General features: G+C 27.2%; 2 protein-coding genes across 6 annotated transcripts; one reads left to right on the top strand and one right to left on the bottom strand.

Moving 5' to 3' along the window:
• The first annotated feature begins 464 nt into the window (after positions 1–464).
• On the top strand, positions 465–2067 carry LOC123272716 (N-terminal Xaa-Pro-Lys N-methyltransferase 1). Of its 3 annotated transcripts, none has more exons than XM_044739716.1 (5): positions 465–820; positions 1094–1327; positions 1375–1570; positions 1633–1741; positions 1825–2067. In XM_044739716.1, the coding sequence occupies exons 1-5, from the start codon at positions 809–811 to the stop codon at positions 2045–2047; spliced, it is 774 nt and encodes a 257-aa protein (XP_044595651.1). In that variant the 5' UTR covers positions 465–808; the 3' UTR covers positions 2048–2067. The 3 variants fall into 3 exon arrangements, with proteins under 3 accessions (XP_044595651.1, XP_044595653.1, XP_044595652.1); XM_044739718.1 differs by having other exon boundaries at positions 467–664; XM_044739717.1 differs by having other exon boundaries at positions 472–820; positions 1387–1570.
• LOC123272708 (heparin sulfate O-sulfotransferase) lies at positions 1900–6204 on the bottom strand. Of its 3 annotated transcripts, XM_044739700.1 has the most exons (7): positions 6038–6202; positions 5724–5950; positions 5566–5651; positions 5270–5506; positions 5020–5177; positions 2104–2334; positions 1900–2036 (listed from the first exon to the last, which is right to left on the bottom strand). In XM_044739700.1, exons 1-6 carry the CDS (start codon positions 6147–6149, stop codon positions 2123–2125), a joined length of 1032 nt encoding a protein of 343 aa, XP_044595635.1. In that variant the 5' UTR covers positions 6150–6202; the 3' UTR covers positions 1900–2036; positions 2104–2122. The 3 variants fall into 3 exon arrangements, with proteins under 3 accessions (XP_044595635.1, XP_044595636.1, XP_044595637.1); XM_044739701.1 differs by lacking the exon at positions 1900–2036 and having other exon boundaries at positions 2059–2334; XM_044739702.1 differs by lacking the exons at positions 1900–2036; positions 2104–2334 and adding an exon at positions 3456–3728 and having other exon boundaries at positions 6038–6204.
• Between the last annotated feature and the right edge of the window lie 4975 nt (positions 6205–11179).

The following is an 11179-nucleotide window of genomic DNA, read 5'->3' as shown; positions in this document are numbered from 1 at the left end:
GTTATTTAAATTTTTGTAATGAAAGAAAACATTTGGCTAGCGGTCGTTTTGTTGTTTGTATGTCCGACAAAAAGTTCATTTACCACATGGTTATTTTGTCAATGGTTTTTCTGTTTAACGTTGTTTTGGTTACTAGTCATTTGGATTTTTGAAACTTTTGCTAAATACTACTTGGGCTTATGTTTTTAGCTAACAGTCTTCTTGGCTGGACGTCATCAAGTGTTTTCACGATTTTGTGTAAATAAATTTGGTTAACTATCGTTTTACTGCTCGGACTAGAGGATATATGTCCGTTCGTTATTTTGTCATTTTATTGCAGTCATTTTTATTTACGTCATTTACGGTTATTATTCATTTGGTTGGTTTACTTTCTGCTAGATGACACTCTGTTAGAAAATTTTTGACTGAGAATCATCTAGGCTCGATGTAATTGGGGGTTCTTCCTACGTGCCCTAATATCTACCAGATAGAGGCATAACATATAACACAGTGAGACGACTTAACTCAGAATTACCTTACTCCAAAGCTATCTCTATTCAATGTTCGAGTATGCGAGGGACTGCATACAGTTTCACTTTTTCGTTAGTTCCTCGCATGACCGAACATTGAATAGAGATTTAAAGATAGCTTAAAGGAAGGAAATTAAGGAAATTCTGAGTTAAGAGTAAAGTCGTCACACTGCCATCTCATAAATTCTTTTATTGTTTTTTCCTAAATGTCAAATAACGATTTTCATAAATTTTCAAAAAAATTTATTCAAATGTCCAAAACTCCAAAATTACATTGAAACAAAAGCAGGAATAAATTAATGCTACGCATAGTAACTATGAAACTATAGAAATTCTATTGTCTTATTGTATCGACGTTTTGAACACTGTTGAACACCTGAAGCATTTACTGTCAAAACAATTATACCTTGTGTTCTGTACTTTTCGAAATCATTATTTTTTTTAAATAACGCGATCCATTTCCATTATTTGTTTATCCTTTTGCTTAGAAAAATTTTCAATCTAATTGTCTTATTGTTTATTTTTTGATATTTATTTTAGCCTTAACATAGGTTTAAATTTTGAAAGTGTTTATCATGTTATAGCTAAATTCGCAATTGAATTATAATAATAATAATAATAATAAAGAAGTGACTTCATTTATAAAAAAAATGGAAGCTAATTCAACAGTAAATTATGATCCAAAAGAATTTTATACGGGTTCAGCTAACTATTGGGCTAATGTTCCCGCAACGCTTAACGGAATGTTGGGTGGTTTTGGGTTCATATCAAATATTGACATCGATGGATCTCAAAATTTTTTGGATTCCCTTTTTGAAGTATGATGTTTTTAATTTTGTGTTTAAATTTTTGATAATATTCCTAGTTTCTTTTCCAGATTGAAGATGCTCCAAGTCATAAGTATGCATTAGATTGTGGTAGTGGTATAGGAAGAATTACTAAAAATTTACTTATCAAAAATTTTGAATGGGTAGATCTCGTAGAACAAAATGCAAAATTTTTAGATACAGCCAAAAAACTTTTACGATCTTCATCAAATATCGGTCAATTTTACTTAATAGGTAGGTTATGGCTTTAATTTTAAAATAAAAACTAAAAAATAATTTACTAAATAAACTTTTAGGATTACAAGATTTTTGTCCAGAATTAAATAAATATGATATTATTTGGTGTCAATGGGTTTTAGGATATCTTCAAGATGATGATTTGTTAAAGTTTTTGAAAAAATGCAGGTAATTTATTCTTAAAATACTTTTTTATTTCAGAATTATTATTATTAATATTAATATTATTATTATTATTATTCAACTTATAGCAACGCATTAAAAGAAAATGGAATGATCATAGTTAAAGAAAATATAACGAGTTCTAAAAAAATCGAAATAGATACTCAAGATTCTTCATTCACTAGGCCATATGATAAGCTTAAAACAGTATTTGATGCTGCAAATTTGGTGTGCATCAAAGAACAAGAACAACTCCGTTTACCTGAAGGTTTATATCCTGTACATATGTTTGCACTAAGGCCTAAAAAATAAAATCACTAATATTTACACTATAATGTCTTACCGATCATTAATTTATAATACCGTACTATTTCGAGATTCATTCATTCATTTGGGTCGTATTTTTTCATACATAAAATGTTGATTTAAATCTTGCGAAGAAGCATTTAAGAGACGCTTCTTTACAGAATGAAAATAAGAAAGAGCGAAATTATATAATTCATCTTCCATCTTCCAAACAGTTGAGTTTTGAATTTTCTTCACCGTTTCTGGAAGGGGATCTATCTTTTGAATAGTTTGACGCAGATGAGACTTGTCACCTATAATCATGTATGGAAAATTATTTTATGCTCAAAAAATCATCAATATCATTCATTAATGTAAAAACTATAATGTATTTAATTGTTGAAAAAATTCCAAGTGGTAAAGAAATCTATTAAAAAGTAAAAAATATCTCTTTCCAAATTTTCTGACAGTCAACTGACACGAATTAAAACTTATGTAAAAGTAATAGTTTTTGTTACGAGGCACTTATAGAGTAATATCGAATTTACATTTGTACAAAAAGTATTTAATAAAGTTAATTATAAAAAATCTGTTTGCTAACATTTACATTGTTTTCAAACTGTCTCATTTCATTTAGTTTAAACGATATTAGTTAATAAAAAAAATTTTTTTCGAAAGTATTTCTAAAAGAAATTTTTGTGATGCTGTAAAATATATAGTATTGTTATATATGTATTTCAAAAGAAAATTTACTTAATAAAATATACATATTAGAGTGGGTCAAAAAAATCGATTATTTTTTTTTTTAACTTCTTACATTGAAAAGTTGGTTCTCAGGCACCTCTAGAAAATGCTCACCAAATTTGAGCTCTTAATATTGATAGGAAGCTTATGCTCATCACAGTTTTACATTTTTTGTTAGTCTCTTATAAAAAAGATTAAAAAATTGATCAATAGTGAGATATGATCTTTTTTATAAGAGACTAACAAAAAATGTAAAACTGTGATGAGCATAAGCTTCCTATCAATATTAAGAGCTCAAATTTGGTGAGCATTTTCTAGAGGTGCCTGAGAACCAACTTTTCAATGTAAGAAGTTAAAAAAAGATAATCGATTCTTTTGATCCACCCTAATACATATGCACTAAAGATTTTTTGAGAAAAATTACAACAAAATATATGGTTTAAAATTCGTCGATTCGCTTTTATAGAATTAAAAAACAAATCGTCATACTGCCTTAGTTGATTTTGTTTTTCATTTTCAAAGTAAATTCTAAAATATTATTGCCATAAAAACTACTTAAAAATTGAAAATTGTAATGTCTAAGTATTTTCAATAAAAAATTACTAGGCTCAGCATAATTATGGGCATTATGGCTATTTTGTTCCTTTTCGGATTTTTAAGGTTGTCATTCAAAAAATAACTATTGTATCTATTAGCCTGAAAAATATTACTTTTATTGCTGTTTTAGTGTAAGAAAACATTTTTTCTAAAACTGCAGCTCTATAATTTGATATAGATTATATTTTGCAACTGAAACAATAGCTGGAAACAAATTATTTCATTTTTCTAAATTTTTTGTTAATATTAAAAAATTAATGTACTATGAGCGCTCATAAATAAATAAACTTCGTTCACATTATATATTTGACTGCACATTCAAAAACTGTCATTGATACCATATCATACTAATTAAAGATTGGAATTTCTGTAAATAAAAAATAATATTTAGAATTTTAGAAATAATTTTTTATGCGAAAAATTTCTATCGTTAATGAAGTAATAAAATGATTCTATACAGATACTATAGAAAAAAAGACCGGCAGCCGAAATAGAAGTAGATTTTATCATGAATAGGAAAAAAAATTCAACGAGAATTGTATACAACACTAGGGCTTTTAACTTCTATGCAATCGACAAAAATATATATCGATGGAAAAATACTAAAACCAGTGCAATAGCAAATTTCATAATTGGCATAGCGGAATAGGACATAATTTTGAGACTACACATATGATATTGTACTCAAATTAAAGCTAATTTAAAGAGCTTTCAGATACAATTTACAGAGATTCAATATGTTATCCCATTCCAAAGTTATTCGAGTAAGAAAGTGCAGAAATATGAATTTTTATGATTTTCAAAATTTTGAATTCCTGGTATTTCTAAATTACTTGACCGATTAAGCTCATCTTCGAACTTGACTTTGGTATTTATGTGTAGAATAAGTATGTTGAGTTTAGTAGAGATCCGTTGTAAATTGGCGACGCTATCGTCGTGACAAGCCACGTTATATTATATATATATATAAACTTTTGAACCATATGCATTTTCCGACTCAGCTCGATGAGTATAGTCGAAATATAGCAAAATTTTTTAAAAGTTCCGTCATGAGGACCAATGCAATAGTTAGATTTCTATTAAATATACTAAAAATGTTTTCTCTATTTACTAGCTAACTATTTTCAGAATTAAAATTTTTAAAATAACAACATTGTTTATAATCCGAAACAATCTTTGAAAGCATACTTAAAGTTCACATCCTTCCGTGTGTTTGCAGTGATTTAGTTGTTATATATATAACTTGAAGTTTTTTCTTTTGCTAATTTGCTATTGAAATAAGCATCATTGAATTGAAAACATATTTTTAATGGCATGAATTAATATAAAAAATCGAATAATTTTTTTTTAATGTATTCGAATCGGGTAATGGAATTTCAACGAACTCATAGTGTTCGTACATCATAAAAACATCAGATCTCCGTAAAATGCATCTCAAAATTCTTGAAATAAGCTTCAATCACCATATTTTTACTGTTTTGATAAGCCAAAATTGCACGTAAATTTGATAAAATTTTAATATTACTTTCGTTTTTATGGTCTTGTATATTATGATAGATATTACTTAGAAATTCACTTTCATTCCGGTCGCGGAGTAATCTTATTTCTCAGCACAACAAGTTTTTATGATCTTATTAATTTTGTGAATCATATCTTACTGTGAGAAAACATATCATGTGCTCCTCGAAAAAAACTTGGAAGCACAATTTGTAAAGTGTGAATAAATTCATCTAGTTCTTCAGTAACTCCAACAAGAAAGTAATTGTTCACTAAATTTCGTTTCGCCTCTGCTAGAGCCCAGCGATTACCAACTTCCCTATTTTAATTTTAAAAAAAAAAAAAAAAAAAACATTTTTAAATTAAAAGCGAAATAAACTATAATTCATTATTCACTAAAAAATTTCATACCAACAACCGGGATCATGACCACATAAAAAAGGTATTTGTAACCACATATTATTCGGATCACAGTCAGCTTGACTAGCTTTAACACATTCATCAAAAGTCTTTGTGTCACCATATTTTTTTCTTATTAGATGAGGACGGAAATTATCTCCATAACGAAGGAAATAATAATAAGAAACAAACCTATCAAGTGGTTTTCTCAATAAATTGAGGTATAGAGGCATTCGTTTCACTCCAAACCTAGAATAAAAATATACTTACGTATGTTTATTTTCTGACATGTTAGATAGTTTTCTTACTTATTGAAATTTAGAAAAGCTATATGTCCATGATAAAAAGCAGGCTTTATTACATTCCATTGAGTAACATTTGTGATGAACTTAATCTGTTTGATTATAAATATTTTTTCTTTCATTAACAAGTCATAAAATTTTTCATTATAATATTAAATACTAACTTGGTTATAGAGCGTGAGAGTATGCATATTATTGGTAATATTGATATGTAGTGTATGGAATTTATTTTTTTTACACAAATCATATACGACCCCAACAAAACTAGTAGATCCTGTCTTTGGAACTCTGTTATATATTATTGTTATATCTTCAAATTTTTCTGATCCGGTATTACTCTTGAATTCTCGCATATTTTTTGTATAATTTTCGACTTCCGTAAGTTTGTTAACTTTGGATTTTGTAAATATATTAATATTGATTATATTTATATAAAAACTGCTTGAAGTTAAAATGAAAAGTAAAGAATTTAACTTACATAAAATTTTATTTTCATTTTTTACTGTTCCTAATTCTATTTTAAAAAATAAAATTACAGTCAATAGAATGATAATTAATAGCCATTGCATTGAAAAATTTCTTGAAAACATTTTAATTGAAATTCATTTTATTTGAAAAATGTTACAGAAAGGTAGTATAAACTCATTCTCCCCCCCCCCCCCTCCGTCCCAACCCCCGAGAAACATTTTTATAGATAGCTATCTTTTTCTGGTATTAATCCACCAGACAGGAAACTGTGGGAAAATACATTTACTACGACTTATCTGTGTTATGCTTCCATCTAGTGGATGTTATTTTTATTTATTGAAAACTTTACTTACTGTAGTTCTTTCGCCCGGGAGTATTAAAATACTCAGTTTCAGCGCGGGAAAGGAATCTTTTTAAATAAAATAATTCTATTTAGACGTTATTTAATTTTGATCAAAATTATTTAGTTGGTTTCAATTTATTATTCAAGTTGACAAAATATTAAAAAGCTTCAAAATATAAAATTGAGGTTTACAATGACGTGATCTTAGCAATCTAAACTCTCGGTGAGAAGTGTCGTTACATAGTTTTTCCGAAGAGCTTCAAACTCCGTTCTTCTCCCACCATAACTTTCATACATACTTCCACTCTAAAGAATACATAAGCACACACATTTTCTACTACATATAAATGATCCGTATATACTAACATGTATTTTCTCTATATCTATATATATTTATTTCAGCCTATCGGCCTGAAAGTTAGACTTCACTAATATACACTTTTAGCAATACAGTCATTATGTTTATTTAACTATTTTTATTAATTTAACAGACCCTTTTAAAATCTATTTATAATAAAAATTAACTTATAATTAACTTGAAATTAAATTACAATAAACTATAACATGAAAATATATATATTATATTGTTTATAATATGTTGGATTAATGTTTGAGTTTGACTAATTAATAACTTGAATTAAATATTATTTCCATTATTTTACAATCGTGTTATGTCCGAAAAATAAGATCTTAAACTGCGGTAGCTAGATTAACGGAGGTTCGGATAACAGATGAATTTCCCTAACAAAAGAATCGTTAAGTTTATATTTTATGGGTTCGTGAAGGTGAAAACCCCGGAGAGGGCCCTTTGAATATGACAATCGACCTCGGAAATAATAAAATATCCTCCACTTACTATTGCGAATCCTAATTCCAACGATGATTCGGCCTTTGATTGGACGTTGTACCTTTGAGTTCCGCTGCTTGGCTTCTCGCTTCCTTCTGCTGACTGGAGATTGAAGGTTGAAGGTTCTTAACTTAAGAATGATGATACACTTCGATTCGGGTTTTTAGTTTATATATTCTGTTTAACTGGCCCTATGGGCAAACACGTCTTAACTTACACTATTCACTTATTAACTAATAACAATATAAAAACAAAGGTTGAAAGTTAATATGAGTTCGTAACCGGAGTAACGACTTCGGCAAACAAAGTTCGCCGATTATAAATTTACAGAAGAAGAAAATAATAATTTGAGAGTGGGACCAGGTCACTGGAACTGTGGGAATCTCGATTATCGTCAAAACGAATCGTGGCTCGAAGAATCGCTATCACAGAACTCAGAAATACCGTTAAGGAAATCGAAATGAATAATTAGGGAAAAGATGACTAATTAATTTAATAATTGAAGTCTGCCTATACGTGTCGGGGTATAGGACTCACCCGGGCTCTAAGGCAGAACTGTTACCTTGTAAATGAGCTGTCGAATTATGGTGTTCGTGTCTTTTATCACCTCGGTTGCGATTCATTAAGTGGGGCTACTAATTAAACAATTGGTTCCTGCGATGAGGTGACAATGCGCGGTAGTGTGTATTCTTCGGCCACGAGTAAGTTGTCGCGCAGTCCAGTCCCTAAATATGCAAGCGCTGCACTTTTCGGCAGGAATCCCTGATTAAGAAATATGATTTGGAATGATTCGAAAAATTTTAATAATTTCATATTGTATAATATCACAAAATTATGATTCACAATTATTCAAAATGATTCAAAATTCTTAGTTCTGAATAATTTTAAATCATAATTTTATTATTCAAAATTATTCAGAATGATTCAAAGTTCTTAGTTCTGAATCATTTTGAATCATAATTGTATTATTCAAAATTATTCAAAGTTTTTAGTAGTATATGATTTTAAATCATAATTATATTATTTGAAATTATTTAAAATGATTCAAAATTCTTAGCTGTCCATAATTTTGAACCATAACTTTATGACTTAAAATAACTCGAAATGATTTAGAATTGCTCATTTTGAATACTTAAAAATTGCTCATTTTAAATACTTAAAAATTGTAAAATTATGATTTAAATTAATTCAAAATAACTTGAAATTTAATTTCTATTAATTTTAAATTATTTTTCGACATTATTATTAGAAATAATTTATCAAATTAAATTATTTTAATTATATTAAATCAAAAAATAATATTAAAATTGTCAAGTCCTTATTTAATATTTAAAAAGTAAAGGTAACAGTAGCTGCAGTAGAAAAATTTGATATTTTTGAACATATATTTGTTATAAAAGAGTGGGAAAATAAATTTACAATTATAGATATAAAAAAATAGTATCAAAAATGGTATTTATTAGAGTAGAAAATTTATCTTTGATTTCTATGACTGACTATGTATGTCTACAACCCAATAGTTTTGAGGTTCAATAAAAAATAAGATTATACCTATGTAACAATGACAATTCAATCTTTTGTATCCCTATAACGACACCTTCATTACCATTCTATTTATCAAACTAATAACAATTAAATGATTATGATCACTCTAGGATCGAAAATATTAAAAGAAATTTATAAAATTTAAAATTACCCAAACGAGCTTTCAATGTTATTCAGTGTTATTTAAGATGATTTGGAAGTTGGAATCATTTCAAATAATATTAAATCATCTGGAAAACCAGAAATTATAATATTATTTTATCATTCAATATTATTCAAAATGATTCGAACGTTTAAATTATGCTAAATAATTTTATATCATCTGAAGAACCAGAAATTTCTATATTATTTTATCATTCAATATTATTCAAAATGATTTGGAAGTTGAAATCATTTCGAATAATATTAAATCATCTGATGAACCAGAATTTTCAATATTATTTTATCATTCAATATTATTCAAAATGATTTGGAAGTTGAAATCATTTCAAATAATTTTAAATCATCTAGAAAACCAGAAATTATAATATTATTTTATCATTCAATATTATTCAAAATGATTTGGAAGTTGAAATCATTTGAAATAATTTTAAATCATCTGAAGAACCAGAATTTTCAATATTATTCAAAATGATTTGGAAGTTGAAATCATTTGAAATAATTTTAAATCATCTGAAGAACCAGAATTTTCAATATTATTCAAAATGATTTGGAAGTTGAAATCATTTCAAATAATTTTAAATCATCTAGAAAACCAGAAATTATAATATTATTTTATCATTCAATATTATTCAGAATGATTTGGAAGTTGAAATCATTTCAAATCATTTTAAATCATAAAATAATATTACATTTTTTTATTATTTGATATGATATAAAATGATTCGTTGTAAAATTTATGCTTAAAAGTCAAATCATCCTGACAATTTGAGATGATTTGAAATGATTAAACCCGCGTCTTTTCGAATCATTCCAAATGAGATTTCTTAATCAGGGATGGGAGGCCCTGTATTATAGACGGCACGCCGGATATAACAATCGGAATTTCTAATAAAATTATAAGTCAATTTAATTATTATCATGTATAAAAGAATAGACATTATCGTTTAATTATAAATTAAATAATAATCAAATAATGATTCAATAATAAATTAATAGTAAATTAATTAAATAATAATTATTAATTATAAATTAAATACAAGATTATAATTATTAATTATTTTAACTTAATTTTGCTTAACTACAATATTATATAAAGTTAGATTTTAACAGTAAATGTTATTTAACAATCTTATTTTTGTTTAGTTACATATGGTTTTGTATTATTCTTTGTTACTTTAGAACAAGAGTCTATTGAATTTCACACGTGTCTTTTACGACTTTTCCTCATAGGGTTTTAAGTTCCATGTGGCGAGAAATAGTCCTTGAATTATTCAAGTACTTTTTATGGGTTCTGAGAATTCGGTTACAATGTCCTTTTGTACCGAAATATGTTTTTTTATTTTATTTTGTAAATAAAACAGAGTTAACTAAAAGATGTTTATTACAACTGGTAAGAGTAAAAGCATGAAATAAATGATTTGAATATTTACTTCGAATATAATATTTGACTGATTTTAATCATTTAATATTTACTAATTTGAATATTTCGTTTGAATTCATGCTCTCATAATAGATAGCGCTCTAATAACAGGTAGCGTCACCTGCTGGATGCACTAGGTGCATTACATATCCTGTGTTATGCTTCCATCTAGTGGATGTTATTTTGCTTAACTACAATCTATCTATATATATATAAGAGATTCCCACCTATATATTGACTCGAGGGAGGGACAAAATGCAGAAGGTATAAGGAACTTTTGAATTCTAAGGTTGGTGAACCTGCTGTACTAAAGATATGCTATAGAAAATGATAAAGGGGCGTTCATGATGGATAAAAATGCCAAGCGGTGCCTCCTACTTGCGACTAAGCTTATCATAAAAAAATTGATAAAACAGGCCGTTCTAATTGATAAAACAGGCCGTTGTTCTAATTGATGTAGCATTAATGTAATAGATGGCGCGTACATACGCATTTCAGCCTAGAATAATTTTTAATAGCATTATAGGGCTCATAGTATGGAGGGTAGAAGTACTTCTACCCTCCATAGCTCATAGTGAACGTATACGTTTTACATTGATAAATGCAGCTAATAAGTGCTCCATTACACGTGGAATATTATACTCCAATAAATAATTACAAGAATAATTATACTAATTGTGAAATAAAATATAAATTATTTATTCATATAATTTAAAAATAATTATGCAATAAGTAATTAAACAGTGGCGTGAATAAAAAATTTTTTTATAAATGATTTTGGAGTGCAAAAAATTACAACGATAATAATAATAATAATAATAAATGATATAATAAT

Source organism: Cotesia glomerata, linkage group LG10 (assembly GCF_020080835.1).
Source record: "Cotesia glomerata isolate CgM1 linkage group LG10, MPM_Cglom_v2.3, whole genome shotgun sequence".
NCBI lineage: Eukaryota > Metazoa > Arthropoda > Insecta > Hymenoptera > Braconidae > Cotesia > Cotesia glomerata.
This window is presented reverse-complemented; position numbering and strand designations above follow the sequence as displayed.